General features: G+C 40.9%; 1 protein-coding gene and 1 long non-coding RNA gene across 3 annotated transcripts in view; one reads left to right on the top strand and one right to left on the bottom strand.

The window, feature by feature from the left end:
• The window catches only part of frem3 (Fras1 related extracellular matrix 3), a 198,626-nt gene that overhangs the window by 154,019 nt on the left and 25,534 nt on the right, over positions 1-19,073 (top strand). Inside the window, exons 7-16 of the mRNA XM_051928095.1 lie at positions 2,146-2,295; positions 2,385-2,594; positions 3,286-3,483; positions 5,376-5,540; positions 5,639-5,821; positions 11,192-11,322; positions 14,005-14,157; positions 15,163-15,466; positions 15,823-15,954; positions 16,773-17,104. Coding sequence (XP_051784055.1) covers positions 2,146-2,295; positions 2,385-2,594; positions 3,286-3,483; positions 5,376-5,540; positions 5,639-5,821; positions 11,192-11,322; positions 14,005-14,157; positions 15,163-15,466; positions 15,823-15,954; positions 16,773-17,104 — 1,958 coding nt within the window. The remainder of the gene's footprint in view (positions 1-2,145; positions 2,296-2,384; positions 2,595-3,285; positions 3,484-5,375; positions 5,541-5,638; positions 5,822-11,191; positions 11,323-14,004; positions 14,158-15,162; positions 15,467-15,822; positions 15,955-16,772; positions 17,105-19,073) is intronic.
• LOC127527928 (uncharacterized) lies at positions 12,233-13,095 on the bottom strand. 2 transcript variants are annotated; one of them, XR_007935107.1, is made up of 3 exons: positions 12,909-13,095; positions 12,520-12,670; positions 12,233-12,379 (listed from the first exon to the last, which is right to left on the bottom strand). It is a non-coding gene; the product is annotated as an uncharacterized LOC127527928 (long non-coding RNA). The 2 variants fall into 2 exon arrangements; XR_007935108.1 differs by having other exon boundaries at positions 12,233-12,349.

Below are 19,073 nucleotides of genomic sequence, written 5' to 3'. Positions count from 1 at the left end.
CAGGCATTAAATCACCGTTCTGTGCTTACTTTTAAAAGGCTTGATGGATTGTCACTTACGCTAAGAGAATTCACAGGTCAGCTTGGCACGCAAGTCAGTTGAAAACACTCACAACCACATCCCGATTCCTGGCCTTCCAAATGGAGTTTCTCAGAGAGGGGAGACAGTAACTTCATTTTTGAAGGCTGCTCATATTAGCCCTCCTTCAAAGAGACAGCAGCAGTGGCCGCTTGTTTCAGTACAAAAGACGATTCCACCACCCCAGACAACGCCGTCTCCTGTGTCAGCAATTTGATCGTCAGGGGAAAGGTGTGCAGATCTCCTTCTGTCTGCTCCTGTTCGCCTGTCAGACCGTATGACTCCCTAAAAGGCTGCTGCCAGGGCCTCTGCGTTAAGCCACTTTTAAAGAAGGGTGATGACATGCCGTCCATCTAGGGCTTCAGCTTTTTGGAGATAACTGGATGAGTCTGTCAAAGGGAAGCTCACTCTGTCATCACTAGGAGACTACGCTTTATTCCCTGTTAGCCTTGTTAGTATTGTTCATAGACAGGTAACAAATCTCGGTGTCAGGAAGTCAACCATTACCCTGTTAGAGTGAACATGTTTATTTATGTCAATGGGGGAACAGAACTGCAGGCAAAACGGGGGCCTACTGTACACTCTCCCTGTTCTCCTGTTATGTGAAGAGTGCAAACGTACAGTGCATCCAGAAAGTATTCACAGCACATCACTTTTTCCACATTTTGTTATGTTACAGCCTTATTCCAAAATGGATTAAATTCAATTTTTTCCTCAGAATTCTACACACAACACCCCATAATGACAACATGAAAAAACATTTACTTGAGGTTTTTGCAAATTTATTAAAAATAAAAAAACTGAGAAAGCACATGTCCATAAGTATTCACAGCCTTTGCTCAATACTTTGTCGATACACCTTTGGCAGCAATTACAGCCTCAAGTCTTGTTGGCCAGTTTCGCCCATTCCTCTTTGCAGCACTGTCGCAGTAATGTATGTTCATTAGTAAAAGGTAATTAATTAATAGATAGATAGAAATGAATGGCATTATATATTAGATAGACAGATAGAAATGAAAGGCACTATATGATAGATAGATAGATAGATAGATAGATAGATAGATAGATAGATAGATAGATAGATAGATAGATAGATAGATAGATAGATAGATAGATAGATAGATAGATAGATAGATAGATAGATAGATAGATATGAAAGGCATTATATGATAGATAGATAGAAATGAAAGGCACTATATGATAGATCTAGGCTGAGTGACTTGTTTTTCTCGTTATACACATTTCATTGTATGTTGACCCTGTGTTAACCTATATATGACAAATAAACCTAAACCTAACCTAAACCTAAACCTAAACCTAGATAGATAGATAGATAGATAGATAGATAGATAGATAGATAGATAGATAGATAGATAGATAGATAGATAGATAGATAGATAGATATGAAAGGCACTATACAATAGATAGATAGATATGAAAGGCACTATACAATAGATAGATGAAGGTTCTGTCCTGCTTCTGGGCTCATTTTTGGAGTCCTCACACCCATTCTTCCTATGTAAAGACTCCATTTCATGACACTTGGAAATGAAGCTAAACAAACACTAATGGCAACGTTGGCAGATCCAAGTCACTAATTCATACATATGGACATTCTTACCATTACACACACTACTTGATATCCTGTGGATGGATTGCTTTTTGCTTTTGCTGTATCTTCGTACATCAACAGAGAGACCACCTGTGGCACGGCTGGAAACGATCTAGATAGATAGATAGATAGCATAGTTGGCAGGATTAGATAGATAGATAGATAGATAGATAGATAGATAGATAGATAGATAGATAGATAGATAGATAGATAGATAGATAGATAGATAGATAGATAGATAGATAGATAGATAGATAGATAGATAGATAGATAGATAGATACCTTTTCGTGAAGTTCCTTCTGCATTGGTCCCAAGGATCTTTCTAGAATATTGTAGCCCTACCCTCATGAGTAATATTTGATATGAGCTAATGTGAATAAAGTTATCAGGGTGGCCCCTTCACAAGTCCACGTGACATTCATTCATGCTTATTTTTGTTTTTGTATTTTCACAGAGCCTTCATTTTACTTTGGAGAGACAGAATATTCAGTTGATGAAAGTACTGGCTACGTGGAGGTACGAGTATGGAGGACTGGAACTGATCTCTCAAAGACTGCCACTGTCACAGTGCGCTCCAGAAAAACAGAGCCAATGTCAGCAGAGGGTATGTTAGTTCAGCCTTTGTCCCTGTGATAAACACAGCAATGATAAGGTCACACTAAAGCTACAGTATGTGTCCTGTTGTCTTTACAGCTGGAGTTGACTATGTGGGCATTAGCAGAAATCTGGATTTTGCTCCTGGGGTTACAATGCAGACATTCCGAGTTACAATCCTTGATGACCTCGGACAGCCTGTGCTGGAGGGCCCAGAGATGTTTGAGCTGGTCCTCAGAATGCCAATGAATGCAGTGTTGGGCGAGCCCAGCAAGACGACCATCATCATCAATGACTCACTCTCAGATTGTAAGTACCATGGTTTGAAGATGATAAAGGATTTGCTATTAAAATAATACATTTTTAAGGATATAAACTAAATTAGATAGTGACACCTAAAACATCCACTAGAATTAGTCACCTTTTCCCTTTAATTAAAGTAGGTCATGTCATATTACCACAACTGCAATGGCTCATTAATTAGCACTATCAGCCCATTATTGTTTGTTCGGTACTTAGAAAGGCGCCTTGTATAAATAAAATGTATGTATTATTAATCCAGTGTCCTGGGTTCAAGTCCTGTACCTGGTTATTGTCTGTGTGGAGTGTACTCTGGTGCTCCTATCACTCCACCAAGACCTGATTAACTGACTATTCCAAACTGACAGTGTGTGTGTGTGTGTGTGTTTACCTCACAATCTGCCCAGAACTTTTTCTTACCTTAAGCCCCATGGGCTCCACGACACAATCCTGAATATGGATTCTGAATGTTATATCATATAATGGACAGGCATCCTGTCCAGAGTTGGTTCGTAGTTTGCACTCAATACTGTTTTAATAGGCTCAGATCCACTCGCCATGACCATACAGTGGAGCAAGTGAGACTAGTTTTTAAATAAAATCCAATTCAATTCAAAGAATAGAATAATGTTGTAATGAAATTGTCTGAATCGTGAAACCTCATTTGTATTTTTCTCTTTCCATTGTCTGTCTTTTTCAGTGCCAAAAGTTCAATTTAAGGAGCCCTTCTACACTGTGAATGAAAACGACGGGCAGGCTATTGCAATGGTGCACCGCAGTGGAGACATCAATTATAAATCAACCGTGAGGTGCTACACACGCCAGGGCTCAGCACAGGTCATGATTGACTACGATGAGCGGCCTAATACTGACAACTCCATCATCACCTTCTTGCCAGGTACCGGAGGAATTATCCGCACTGATTGGACAGACTGCTCTTCCTACCATAGCATTGTGTGATACATGTATATACATTGCTTAATGTGCTACAACAAATAATTAGAAGGGAAGCCAATCATTTTATCAAAAAACTTATAGTTTCTTTATTTTTGGAGTACACAATAAAAAGGCCCCAGTAGCTGTGAATAAGACAGGGACAAAAACATTTGTTAAATTCATCTTAGTGAGTCACTTATATTTTGGTCAATGTGTTGTCTCATGGGCGGCACAGTGACGCAGTGGGTAGCGCTGCTGCCTCACAGTTAGGAGACCCAGATTCGCTTCCCGGGTCCTCCCTGCGTGGAGTTTGCATGTTCTCCCCATGTCTACACCACCCTCTTCATTAGGAAAGCTAATGAATGTGGGAAAGTTCATCAAATACCCTGTAGCATCACCTACTCCAAACTCTTCCAGTTCTGAATCAGCCGAACAGGATTCATCTCAAAAAGCTCAACCAAATATGGATTTACTTTTCTGGGGAGTGGCAGTCAATGTACATTATCTGCAGTGTGGTACTTTCAAACAACACAGGGGACACACAGTGGCACAGTGGTGGCACTGCTGCCTCGCAGTAAGGAGACCTGGGTTCACTTCCTAGGTCCTCCCTGTGTGGAGTTTGCATGTTCTCCCCGTGTCTGCGTGGGCTTCCTCCCACGGTCCAAAGACATGCAGGTTAGGTGCATTGATGATTCTAAATTGCCCCTAGTGTGTGTGCTTGGGGTGTGTGCCCTGCGGTGGGCTGGCACCCTGCCCAGGGTTTGTTTCCTGCCTTGCACCCTGTGTTGGCTGGGATTGGCTCCAGCAGACCCCCGTGACCCTGTGTTCGGATTCAGCAGGTTGGAAAATGGATGGATGGATGGATGAAATTCTTGGCAGGATTTTTTAAAATTTACTTTGGTAATAAACATTGCTTTAAGAACTGTGACTTGCAATTGTGTTGTTTCGCTCGTCCACAACTTATTCATAAGAGAAAAGACCCTTTGTAAGGGTGCATTAGTGCCGGCAGACATAAAATATATTCAATAATTATACGAGAGTTGGTATGATTCAAATTATTGGTGTTAAAGTGTTCGAACAATTCCACCCAACGACTTTCGGTTCAAACATTCCCAGTGTTCCATTCTGTCACTTTTTGTGGTGTAATGTAGTTAGAAATAGCGTGATAACAATGCAGGTATAACAGACAATAACTTTGAATAATGTTAACGTTTACCCAAAGGGCTGAATTGAAGAGTCACATAGTTTGGGGGAGGAACGATCTTCTCAGTCTGTCAGTGGAGCAGGACGGTGACAGCAGCCTGTCTCTGAAGCTGCTCCTCTGTCTGGAGATGATCCTGTTCAGTGGATACGAACCGGCAACCTTCGGGATACCAGCGCAGATCCTTAGCCTCAGAGCCACCACTCTGCCCAATTATTAAACAACACAATGTCAAAGAAAATCATAATGTTAAATGAACCCAAAACAAAATTAATAACAAAATATGAAAACGACTAAATAAACCAGAAATAAATGAGCCAGGGCCAGGCCATGATCCTGGCTGAACCGTGAGAGTTATATCTTAATTATTTTGCATGAGCCTGGCAGGTTGGCACTTTATGACCTGCCTCTGGATTAGGATCTTGTGATGAAATGCTTAGTTGATGTTTCAGGTGGGCTCACATAGCATCCTTGTAGACTACACAATTGTATCAATTCATTTATCAAATTTCTGTTTTGTTTTGAGGTCAAAGCAATGAATTGTTTCTCATTTTGCCTGGGGAATTCAATGTGCCTGTTTAATGTATGCACTTTCTATCCATCCTTTGATATCTTACATAAGATGGTTGCTGTTTTCTTTTTGTTTCTGGTAGGTGAGACTGAAAAACCCTGTGTGGTTATGCTAGTGAATGACACGATTTATGAAGAAGAGGAAGAGTTTCGTTTAGTGCTGGGATCACCAAAAAGTGAATCGCCATTTGGGGCAAGCTTGGGTGAACAGAAAGAGACACTGATCAACATAAAAGACGAAGGCGACAGTAAGTCAACATTCTTATTACTGAGAAGGCCCCTTGGGCCACTGAAGTCAAAGGAAAACTCATTGAGGTGTTAATTTTATGTTTGTTCTTTTCAACAGAATCCATCATCAAGTTTTCAGAGATCAAATATAGCGTCAAAGAGCCACAAGAGCCCGGAGAAACAGCTTTGGTGAGGATTCCTATCCTGAGGCTGGGAGACACTTCCAAAGTGTCTATTGTGAGAATCCATACCAAAGATGGGTCTGCCACATCTGGAGAAGATTATAACCCTTTGTCTGAAGGTAAGGTGGGATAAGGTTAAGGGTTAATATATTAGTGAGGCTAGAAATCAAATATCCACCTGCTCACCCCCTTTAAACACATAATGTTCAAAAAGCAGTTTAATCCATTACAGTACAACTGGACACAAGGCCGTAAGCAACCCATACTAGCTCATCACATGGCCCACTTGCGTATACACTCATAGGACTACCGTATATACAAGCAGATAAGTTCTCCCGTGGATAAGTTGGGAGTTAATTTTAACGTACTGTATAATTTCTGGTATTTTATAATGTCGGTCATATAAGTCGAATGCGGAAAGCTCACGCTATTGGTCCAAGAGATTCTAATATGCTAACGCCCACCTGAGAGAGTCACCACGGAGCACACGGCGTGGGTGTGGCAATGCTCTGTACCAACGTGTGCTCCTAACCCCTCTCTCTATTGTGCCTACGTGACCACACGGTGATGCCCAAACTATTCCGAAGCGACATTTGCGCTGTTTTATGTGTTTTGTATCTCACACCCTCATACACCTTTACTGTAAGAGCATCCCTTATCTACGATGGAGCATTCGATCAGAAGAAAATATGAAGCTGGTTTTAAATTAAAAGTCATTGAAGTGACGAAAGAAACCGGTACCTGCGCTGCTGCAACAAAATTCGATGCATCTGAGAAACTGGTGCAGGATTGGAGGAGGCAAGAAAAATAAAAATTTAAGTGTCATATTTTTGAACAGGCGTATAAGCTGGGGTCTGATCTTATGATCAATTTTTCGGGTTTCAAGATCTGACTTATACTCGTTTTTGTTCTTTATTTCGCCTTATACAATTTCTTGTATTAGGAATTTGTTAGTTTTCACATACCGCTTGGGGTCAGAGCGCAGGGTCAGCCATTGTACAGCGCCCCTGGAGCAATTACAGGTTAAGGGCCTTGCTCAAGGGCCCAGCAGAGTAGGATCTCTTTTGGCAGTGATTGGGATTTGAACCGGCAACCTTCGGGATACCAGCACAGATCCTTAGCCACAGAGCCACCACTCCGCCCCATACGTGAGAATATATACGGTAATTTAGATTCACCAATTAACTTAACCTAAACAGCGCTGGAGACATGGGGAGGAATCCAGGAGTACCCAGTAGAAAAATTCCATTCAGACATGGAGAGAACAAAGACAAAGACCGGGTTGGGATATTTAACCTAGGTGGCTGCATTTATGACACCCACCATAACCTACATATAATCTACATATGCATTTGTAACAAGACAAACTGCCCTCATGGCATCTCTCCATGGCTCCATGGCTAGAGAGTCAGAAATGCCAATACGAACGTGTTTATTGTAAATATGAAATACACAAGGTGGGCATTAATGTTTGGAAAACGCAAACTGCCAAAGGAAAAAGAAACAAAAAAAAGAAAACCCTGATGCCTCTTCATGTTTGCTATACAATGACCCCATCTGTTAGGTTGAGTAGCTCATTCAATTACTCACCTCTCCTTTCCTGCCAAAGTACTCTGCCTTCTCGCCGTCTGTCGTGGTCTTTTTCACAGATCTACATCTCTTCTAGCTGGAAGTGTAACTTCACCCCATCTCTTGCCTGTAAGTCTAAGCCATCCAGCTGTCAACCGGACCCCCTCCCTACAGTTCTGGTCAAAGCCTGCCTCCCCTCTCTGGTCCCTCTTATCTCTGCTATAATCCACTCTTCTCTCACTACTGGTACTGTTCCTTCATATTTTTAAAACTGCTGCAATAACCCCAATGCTGAAATAACCTGGTGCCGATCTGACTAATTTAAGTAATTTCCGTCCTATTTCTATTCTACCCTTCATTTCCAAAATTCTTGAAAAAATAGTAGCTATTCAACTTCATTCTCATTTATCTCAAAATAATCTGTATGAACAGTTCCAGTCTGGTTTTCGTCCCCTCCACAGTACAGAAACGGCACTTATAAAAATGACTAATGACCTCCTTATGGCAGCTGATTCTGGTTTAATTCCTATTCTCATCCTCCTTGATCTGAGTGCAGCCTTTGACACTATTTGTCACACGACTCTTCTCAATAGATGATCTTCGATTGACATTACCCACACTCCACTAGATTGGTTCAGATCCTACCTCTCAGGCCGCACTCAGTTTGTTCAGCTTAAAACTTTCACATCCCAACCCACCGCTGTTACTTCAGGTGGGCTCTGTCCTGGGACCCCTCCTTTTCATTATTTACCTCCTTCCCCTTTCGTAAATCTAACATTAGCTTCCACTGTTATGCTGATGACCCCCAGCTCTATCTCACTAGCAAACCTACTGCTTCCTTTCCACCCTCCTCACTTATTGATTGCATAACAGAAATCAAATTCTGGTTTTCTTCAAATTTTCTTAAATTAAATAACAAGTGACAAAACTGAGGTTCTCCTCATTGGTATAAAACCAACATTATCCAAAACTGATCATTTTTCCTTTGTTATTGATAATTCCTCTGTCTCCCCTTCCCCACAGGTGTCATCCTTGACAGTCCTTTATCCTTTCAGCCCACATCAATAACATCTCACTGTCTCCATATTTTCACTTGTGTAACTTTAATCGTATTCGCCCCTCCGTCACTCCCCACACCACTGCTGTCCTCATTCATAGCCTTGTCACTTCTCGTCTCGATTATTGCAATTCCCTTTTCTTTGGTCTTGTTCCCAAATCTCTTTATAAGCTTCAACTGGTCCAGAATTCAGCTGCCCACCCACATCATTACTAGAACCCCCTCTAGTCACCATATCAGCTTCATTGGCTTCCAGTTCAGTTCCGCATTCAATTCTAAATTCTTCTGTTAACTTTTAAGGCTCTTCACAACCTCGCCCCTCCATATCTGTCTGACCTCCTCCATGTTGCCATTCCCTCCCGTACCCTTAGATCCTCTTCCTCCATCCACTTGACTGTCCCCTTCATCCGTCTTACCACCATTCAGTTGCTCTGCTCCCCAGCTCTGGAACTCACTACCATCTGAGCTTAGAAATATTGAATCATTCTCACTTTTCAAATCTAAACTTAAAACTTATTTGTTTAAGACGGCTTTTTCTCTCTGATTACAATTGCTCTGTCTAATTTTAATTTTTGTATTTTAGTTTTGTTTATAATCTGTGTTTTATCTATTGTTCGGAGTTCTTGAGTGTTTAGAAAGGCACCTACAAATAAATAAAATGTATTATTATTATTATTATTATTATTATTATTATTATTATTATTATCTCTCTTCCTATTTCATGCCTCTCTCTGGCCCAACGCAGCTTTACCACATTCACCTCTGGTCCCAGAATCATTTCTAGAAACATAAAAAGTCTTGGACTATTGCAATAACGGGCTAGAGTTTCCTCTAGTCTTCTTATTCTTCTTTCGGCTGATTCCTTTAGGGGTTGCCACAGCGGGTCATCTTCTTCCACATTTTCTTGTCCTCGTCATCTTGTTCTGTCACACCCATCACCTGCATGTCCTCTGTCACCACATCCATAAACCTTCTCTTAGGCCTTCCTCTGTTCCCCTTCCCTGGCAGCTCTATCCTTAGCACCCTTCTCCCATTATACCCCTCATCTCTCCTCTGTACATGTCCAAACCAATGCAATCTCGCCTCTCTGACTTTGTCTCCCAAACCGTCCCACCTGAGCTGACCCTCTAATGTCCTCATTTCTAATCCTGTCCATCCTCGTCACACTCAATGCGAATCTTAACATCTTTAATTCTGTCACCTCCAGCTCTGTCTCTGTCTACAGCTTCCTCTAGTGAGCAGGCAAAATACGGTAAAAAGTACCGTGGCTGTATACACGAATATGTGACCAAAACAGAAGGGCAAATCAGTTTTAAAAATCAAAACCAAAACCTGAAACCAGAAATTCAATTCTTTGGGGGAATGCAAGTTTTCACTTCCAGAAGTGACTTTTCTTTTTGAAAAAAAGTTTTGAATAATTATCACTGTGGCTTGGCCTTAATTATGATGGTGGACATGACAAAATGAGCTGCACATGAAAACAGTGCCATAGAAATAAATATTCCAGATGGCATCATCAATGATGCCAGTAACAGAAATGAGAAAAAATATAAATAAACCAAAAAGAGAAAACAGAAAATAGATAAAACATTACCAATGATGTTTTTTTTTTTTTTTTTTACCAGTACCAATAGCACTCCTGGGCTCCTACACTGCTGTTTCACTGATAATTTGGGGCTTTTTCTTCTGTGCAGTTTTGATGTAGCATATCTCCTTTCCCTGTGCCACCCTATAGTATACAGATAGAATTTTATTTGTCCCCAATATATAAATTATACATTAATACGTGTAATTTATTGAAAATATTGAAAAATTATGTTTAAAATATTTGGGAAAGGCTGGAATACACATCTGGATTCATTTTGACAGTGCAGATATTAGGAATTATTTTGCTTTAATTTAAAAAGTTATTTTTCCTTTGATTATATGACTTTTTCATTTGATTTGATGGTGTTCAGCTGCTTCTAATTAAGGGGAAGAGTGACTCGGTTCTTGGCCACACAAAGAAAGTTGAAGGTGCCACAGACATTACTTGAACCTAATGACCAAGAATCAATATTTTGCTCTGTTCCCAATGCTGAACACCACAGTCTGGAAAAATAAGTCCATCAGATTTCGCTTGGCAGGGTACATTCTTGCTCTACCAGTCTTTCTTCTTTTGGGGTTATAAATTTTGCAAAATGAAAGATGTCTTTCAAATCCACTGTGGAAAGCAGCCCGGACACAGACAGGTAGACATGTTTAAATCACCACACATGCTTTATTTATACTATTTACAAAGTGACAGCACAACCCAGTACTCCTGTACTAAATCACCCACAGTCCAGGCCTCTCACAATGCCTCTTCTCCTGACCACCTCCACTCCTGTCCTCTGAGCTCCGTCCTCTTCCTCCCGACTCCAGCCCCTGAATGGAGGGAGGCGGCCCCTTTTATAGTCACCCGGATGTGCTCCAGGTGCCTCCCGACAATCTTCCGCCAGCACTCCCCAGTGTGGTGGAAGTGCCAGCTGCGCACTTGGAAGCACTCCGGGTGTCCCCGATCCTCTTCCCCCCAGGCACTTCCGGGTGTGGCGGAAGCACTGAGGGCTAGGGCTCCAAAGGCATTGGGGCACCCCCTGGCGGTGACCACGGGCCCCTATAGGGTTGAGCTTCCAAGCTCTGTTCCTGTGGTCCCCAAAGCCAACAGAGCGGTCACCCCCACGTGGTTTGGGGGAGGCATAAGCCCTCCTCTGGTCCTCCAGGGCGTCCCGGCTGGGTACCACCCCCAGCCACCTGTGACACCACATTTAAAACTACTGTATATTTTAAGCAATATGTATATATATATACTGTATATATATATTTATGCCATTTGTCTTTTTAGACATTGAATTTAAAGAAGGGGAAACGGAGCACTTTGTTGAAGTGGAAATTTTGTATGATGGGGTGCGAGAGATGAGAGAGGCTTTCACAATTCACATGAAACCTGATGAGAACATGGTTGCTGAAACTCAGGTGGGTGTCTTTTTATGTTGGTTGTTTATATTTACGTTGGTACCTTAAAAAGCTTTGTGTCACTGATGGGCCTGCTGTCAGTTACTGAGCATGTGTCAGAAGCCAGACCAGAGAGACTTACAACATAAGAAAATAAAAAGTTGGACAAAGGAAAAGAGACCAGTCTGTCCATTTGTCATTTTTTTTGACTATTGACATGATCATTTTTTGTAGGCCTTTCACCCCCATTTGATTATTTATTATTGGCTCTCCTTCCACAATGTGCTTTCCCGCAATCATAACCTGGTAGTGCCTCCTGTTGGGTGCTGCTTACTCTCTGAACACAAATGTTAACAACCTGTTCCTTATATTCATCGATAAAATGAGTTGTGATTTTAACATACTGTATGTCCTTCAGCATGGGAAAAAAAGAAATGTATCATAAAAACATATGTAGAGCATCTCTAGGTGTAGTATGTCTCCTTGTGAATTTCCCCTTGGGATTAATAAAGTATCTATCTATCTATCTATCTATCTATCTATCTATCTATCTATCTATCTATCTATCTATCTATCTATCTATCTATCTATCTAATCCTGCCAACTACACTATCTATCTATCTATCTATCTATCTATCTATCTATCTATCTATCTATCTATCTATCTATCTATCTATCTATCTATCTATCTATCTATCTATCTATCTATGTATCTATCTAGCTATCTAATCCTGCCAGCTACGCTATCTATCTAGCTATCTAATCCTGCCAGCTACGCTATCTATCTAATCCTGCCAACTACACTATCTATCTATCTATCTATCTAATCCTGCCAACTATGCTATCTATCTATCTATCTATCTATCTATCTAGCTATCTAATCGTGCCAGCTACGCTATCTATCTATCTAATCCTGCCAACTACGCTATCTATCTATCTATCTATCTATCTAATCCTGCCAACTACGCTATCTATCTATCTATCTATCTATCTATCTATCTATCTATCTATCTATCTATCTATCTATCTATCTATCTAATCCTGCCAACTACGCTATCTATCTATCTAATCCTGCCAACTACGCTATCTATCTATCTAATCCTGCCAACTATGCTATCTATCTATCTAATCCTGCCAACTACGCTATCTATCTATCTATCTATCTAGCTATCTAATCCTGCCAGCTACGCTATCTATCTATCTAATCATGCCAACTACGCTATCTATCTATCTATCTAATCCTGCCAACTACGCTATCTATCTATCTATCTATCTATCTATCTATCTATCTATCTATCTAATCCTGCCAACTACGCTATCTATCTATCTATCTAATCATGCCAACTACGCTATCTATCTATCTATCTATCTATCTAATCCTGCCAACTACGCTATCTATCTATCTATCTATCTAATCCTGCCAACTACGCTATCTATCTGTCTATCTATCTAATCCTGCCAACTACGCTATCTATCTATCTATCTAATCCTGCCAACTATGCTATCTATCTATCTATCTATCTAATCCTGCCAACTACGCTATCTATCTATCTATCTAGCTATCTAATCCTGCCAGCTACGCTATCTATCTATCTAATCATGCCAACTACGCTATCTATCTATCTATCTAATCCTGCCAACTACGCTATCTATCTATCTATCTATCTATCTATCTATCTAATCCTGCCAACTACGCTATCTATCTATCTATCTAATCATGCCAACTACGCTATCTATCTATCTATCTATCTATCTATCTATCTATCTATCTATCTATCTATCTATCTATCTATCTATCTATCTGTTAGCACCCTCATATTGTAATAAACAGAAATGTGTCTAAACTGGTGAGCACATTAGTCACCTGATTTTCAGCAGGGTGTGCTTTTGTGTAATTCCATACATTTTGTATCATGTCTTCACACTTGTCCCTTGGCATGGGAATTGTATACTAAAGAGTTGTCAACTTTTTTGGAAATCCATCCATCCATCCATTTTCCAACCCGCTGAATCCGAACACAGGGTCACGGGGGTCTGCTGGAGCCAATCCCAGCCAACACAGGGCACAAGGCAGGGAACCAATCCCGGGCAGGGTGCCAACCCACCGCAGGACACACACAAACACACCCACACACCAAGCACGCACTAGGGCCAATTTAGGATTGCCAATCCACCTAACCTGCATGTCTTTGGACTGTGGGAGGAAACCGGAGCGCCCGGAGGAAACCCACGCAGACACGGGGAGAACATGCAAACTCCTTTTTTTTTGGAAATGTAACACGTATGTTAATACGCACAAGCCTTGCTTAAGAAGGACAAAAATAAAAACTTCGAACGTTTTGCATGCATTTTGATTGTACAGATACAGTATATTCTTTATTTAAAGTCTCAGTTTTCTCCCATCACTGAGTTTGAACTTTTATTTTAGACATCCCACACAAAAGACAGAGCAAAAACACTTTTCAAATGCTGGAAGATGGTTTCATATTAATTTCAAAATCTTATTTAAAAGTTAAGAGTAGGGGCTTACATGAATGTTGGTCAAAATGCAGTTTTTGTGTTGTATGGTAGCAGATCCAGAACATAAATACTAAAACCAAAAATCATTTACCTGTAGCTGTTGTGTGTTGATTGCTTTTGCCATGTTGTCTGCAAAAATGTCTACTAAGGTGATTAACTGTAAACACTTGTTTGTTTGGACAGATGAGCAAAGCAATTGTGTATATTGAAGAAATGGACAGTGTGGCAGATGTCACGTTTCCAGCCGTGCCACAGGTGGTCTCTCTGTTGATGTACGATGATACAGCAAAAGCAAAAAGCAATCCATCCACAGGATATCCAGTAGTGTGTGTAACGGTAAGAATGTCCATATGTAGGAATTAGTGACTTGGATCTACCAACGTTGCCATTAGTGTTTGTTTAGCTTCATTTCCAAGTGTCATGAAATGGAGTCTTCACATAGGAAGAACGGGTGTGAGGACTCCAAAAATGAGCCCAGAAGCAGGACAGAACCTTCATTAATCTCCCCAGCATAGGCTCAATTTAATTCAGCTACAACCCACATGCCACCTGCTGGCTTCAGCCGAAGCAGGCTTCAAAAATGAGGAGCTGGAAAAACAATAAAAATTCTTCTATGAAGAAGTTCCACAAGTAGGAGGATAATGGTGAACCCCTAGCTTGTGAGCAAAAATTGGCAACAAAAGCTCTTTATCAGCAAAAATTAAAAATGGACAAAATTTGCAACAGAGCAGAAAAATGACAGAAAGTCTTGCTTAAAGGCAATTCACAGCAAACAAGTCTCAATACACAATCTGTGGGCAGAATACAAGAAAAACAGGCAAGAATTTCACAAAAAAACCTGTAGTACTAGGGTGTCGTACCGTGTTAGCCATTATGAATGTAGAGAAAAGCCAAGCAAAATGACACCTTTTATTGGCTAACTAAAAAAATTACAATATGCAAGCTTTCGAGGCAACTCAGGCCCCTTCTTCAGGCAAGATGTAATCAAACCTTAAATTAATTAAGGTTTAAAGATGTAATTAAACCTTAAACAAAAAAACCTTAAATCCAAACAGAAATATCAATACTCACAGAGCTTGACAATTAACAAAATGATCTCCTGCTGCTGAGCCTTCTCAGCTGGGTTTATATGGTGTTCAGCCTCCACTTGTATTTTCCAGTCAGTTACTTTTATGGCAATACCTAAATAAAACTCCGTATCTCTAAGTATTAAATACAATAGCATAATTGTTTATGTATTGTAGTTCAGTGCAAGTAGGATTGATCTATCTATCTAATATAATACCTTATCAAGCCATGTTCAGATTTCACATTATCTGTCATTTTCTCATTTTTTCTTAGGCCTGTAATCCAAAATATTCTGAGTTTGACAAAACAGGATCGATCTGCTCAGCAGAGAATATCAATGACACCCTGACACAATATCGCTGGCTAGTTAGTGCCCCTAGTGGTCCAGATGGGGTCACTAGTCCAATGCGGGAGGTGGACACAAATACCTTCTTCACAAACACAAAATCCATCACCTTGGACGCCATCTACTTTCAAGCTGGGTCCAGAGTGCAATGTGGAGCGAGGGCCTTCAATGCTAATGGAGATGCTGGTCTGGAGCTGCTCAGCCCCATCATTCCAATTAACAGGGATGAAGGTAATGGAATACAAAACAAAATCTTTACTAGTGTATGGATATCTGTCTTTATTTATTGAGTATGAGCATTGTGCATGTCAGAATCTGTGTTTGTTATGTAGAAGTGTTAGTGAAGTGACTTCTATAACCCTACATGTATATACGATATTCTCATGGTTGTGTGAATTCTCTGTTTTAAGGTGAGTGTGGACAGAACAGAGTAATAAGATGTTACTGAACTCATTTTTTATGTCGTAATTTTTTATTACATTTTTTTGCATCAAAAAAGTTCTGACTCTTCATAAACATCATAAAAACAATCGATCACAAAAAAAGGCAAAAACAGCTGAATTCCTTTTTGTTTCTTTCAATTCTAGGTCTCTGTCAGCCCCGCATCGCAGGAACAGTGGGAGCAGAGCCATTCTCAGCAAGGATTCGTTACACTGGACCAGAAGATCCGGACCACCCTAACCTCATCAAGCTGACTGTGACCATGCCTCATATGGATGGTCAGTATGCCATTATTTTATAGGACTTTCTAAGGTGTTTTTGGGGCAGCCGTGTTTTTTGTAATATTAAATTTTGCTCCAGTTTTTGCTTGTTAAAAAACGCTCACCAGTTTATGGATTTCTAATACTATTATGACTTTACACAAATCCTCACTTTTAAATAAAAATTAAGGTCCAATTAAAAACTGTTCATTTTTTTATAAAATTATTGTATACATTTCAGATTTGCATGAAGCCTTCTTTGGGGTGTTTTTATTAAATAAGGGTGTGAGATTTTGTGTCCTCCAAACAGACAAGAAATCTCATCAATAGGGAGTCCTTGCGTAGTGATGACAGTGTCGGGGTTAGGGTGAGCTCCTTCCATTGTCATTGATACAGGTAGCTTGTTTGACAGGAGAGTGGCAAGCATAAAAAGGTGGCACAGGCCCAAAGGTAGAGCCCAGATAGGCCTATGAAAGACAGAGAGACTTATTCACTAGTAAGGATGCCATTATGTTAACATACCAGAGCAGAAGGATGGACAGCAGTAGCAGGTGGTGTAAGAGAAGAGTGAGATACACCCTTGGCACCAACATCAATATTCAAGATGGCCCCATCAACAGCATATGAGGCTGCAGGATGCAGTTGTCAGGAATCTCTCATATTCTTTATAAAAAGACAGCAAAGTCATGGTGGACTAGAAGAATATTAACAGATGTCTTTGCCAAGAGAGGGCACTACATAGCTCCAGGGACGGAGAGCAGGGGTCGGAGTTGCCTTTTCAAGCATCTTTCACATGTATATTGTGACCACAACTAACTCTTCTGTAATGTTTGCAGGTATGTTACCCATCATCTCCACTCGACCTCTTTCGAACTTCGAGTTGACGCTGAGCCCCGATGGCACCAGAGTAGGCAACCATAAGTGCTCCAATCTGCTGGATTACAACGAGGTGCCAACCAGATATGGTTTTCTCACTGATGCCACCAAAAACCCAGAAGTGATCGGTGAGACCTCTCCTTACCAGTACAGCAGTAGCCTACGGTCACCCAAAACCTTGCGCTTCTACAGGAATCTGAACCTTGAGGCCTGCCTGTGGGAATTCAACAGCTACTACGACATGTCTGAGCTTCTGTCAGACTGTGGGGGCAAGATTGGCACAGATGGACAGGTACTGTGAATGTCTGAGGGAGTGTATGAGCGTGTGAGTGTAGACGACATTCTAGGGGGTTTATCTGACATTTAGCCTAGTGGGTTTAACCTTTGCTGTGTTGCTGCCCAGGTTCACTAGTCCCTCAAATTCATTGAATGCAAGAAGTCATGGAATACACTCATCTTTGTTCCAGATGAATTAACTGAATGTTGGATAACACTTTAATGTTAATCTATCCATCCCGCTATATCCCAACTACAGGGTCACGGGTGTCTGCTGGAGCCAATCCCAGCCAACACAGGGCGCAAAGCAGCAAACAAACCTCGGGCAGGGCGCCAGCCCACCACAGTTTAATGTTAATGATTGTTTGATTTAGTTCACCAATGTCTGGATGAAAGCTATCGTTTTTCTGTGCCACATTTCAGTTAACATGTCCTTCAGCTCCATTACTCCAGAGTGCCATTTCGGCATTGTCTTAAAAATGTATTACAGTTCACCTTACCTTTGCATTGAGCACAGTAACAATCCAGCTGTAGACATGAGGGGACATGTAATGGTCAGGACCGTAAAATCGCGAGTCATTTTGTTTCTGTAATAAGGTCACTTCCTTGTGTTCATCTCAATTGGAAAGTGCCATCTGTAAAAAGCAAGGCTTCTGTCAACCACCACGTATAACAACATTCAAAGACTCCATCCTGAAACTTATGTCTGCCTGCTGCTGGCTCAATATGGACCATTTATCCATCTAGACTAGAGAGTGATTAATGCCTTTAACTTCAACATGACTAGCAGATTTGTATTAATAAAAACAGGCCGAGTCCATACTAATTAAAAAGTCCCATTCCCTATAATTTTGAGTGGATGTAGGGAGTATTCCAACCCCTTCACTTTTCAAACACATTATTGTGTTGTAGATCTGGCATGTCAAACACACGGCCCACGGCCCGCATGACAGATCCTAGTTAGCACTAAACTTGTACAAAATGATTACTAACGTTTGTGATTGAATCGTTCTGCATCTTCGCCGTTACTTATTGACTTTTCTTACTTCCGCCTTCTGACAAAAGTGCGTTTTCCCAATGCATTATGGTACCGGAAAAGTCATCTGCTAGTATAGTTGCAGCTGCGGCATCAGCTCCTGGATACCCTAGGCATGACACTGACCAAACACCCAAATAAAATGAGCCGCGACGTAACAACTGAAGTGCTAGGCTGCAGCAGCCTGGCAGGCTACACTACTGGCTGGGCTGCTGAGACTGGCCACTGGGCAGAACTGACCATCATGAGTAGTAATAGTTCGCATATTTTCACGTTTTTTTGCTCTAGTTTTATGTAATTTTGTGCTAGTATTGTAATGAACAGTTAGTGCAGACTACAGCTGAAGATCTGAAGTGGACGCGAGAAGTTGGTGAGTTGTTTATTAACAAATGTTTGTGATTTTTGAGTTTGTAAATTTAGTGTAGGTCAGGGGGCTTTTTGCATATCAGATTATTTTACAATACAAACTTTGAAGTAAACTTAGTAAAGTAAAATTAGATTTTTGGATTTTTGTTTTCCAACTTGAATTACTGAGCAATGAATTCAATGAGCGTTTTCGTGATTTCAGTTCACACGTACAGGACTTGGCGCTGTTTACGTCACCATACTCTTACAACGTTGAGAATGCGCCTGAGGATATCCAAATGGAGTTGATTGAACTGCAGTCAGATTCTAGTCTGAAGGCAAAATACAATGAAGTTGGTGTGCCAGGCTTGTATGCTTACCTGCCGCCCTCGTATGTGCAGATCCGTAAGTTGGCATCGAGAGTACTGTCTATGTTCAGAAGCCACTTACCTTTGTGAGCAATTGTTTTCATTAATGAAAGCTACCAAAACTTACTGTCGAGCACCATTCATCCCTCATAAAAGTTGCAGCTGCACAAGATTTCAAGCCTGATATTGACGAACGGGTTACTAACTAGAGATGCCAAGTGTCGGGACAAAAGAAA

This window comes from Erpetoichthys calabaricus, chromosome 5 (assembly GCF_900747795.2).
Source record: "Erpetoichthys calabaricus chromosome 5, fErpCal1.3, whole genome shotgun sequence".
Taxonomy (NCBI): Eukaryota; Metazoa; Chordata; class Cladistia; order Polypteriformes; family Polypteridae; genus Erpetoichthys; species Erpetoichthys calabaricus.
Note: the sequence above shows the minus strand (reverse complement) of the source record. Positions and strands in the feature narration are given on the sequence as shown.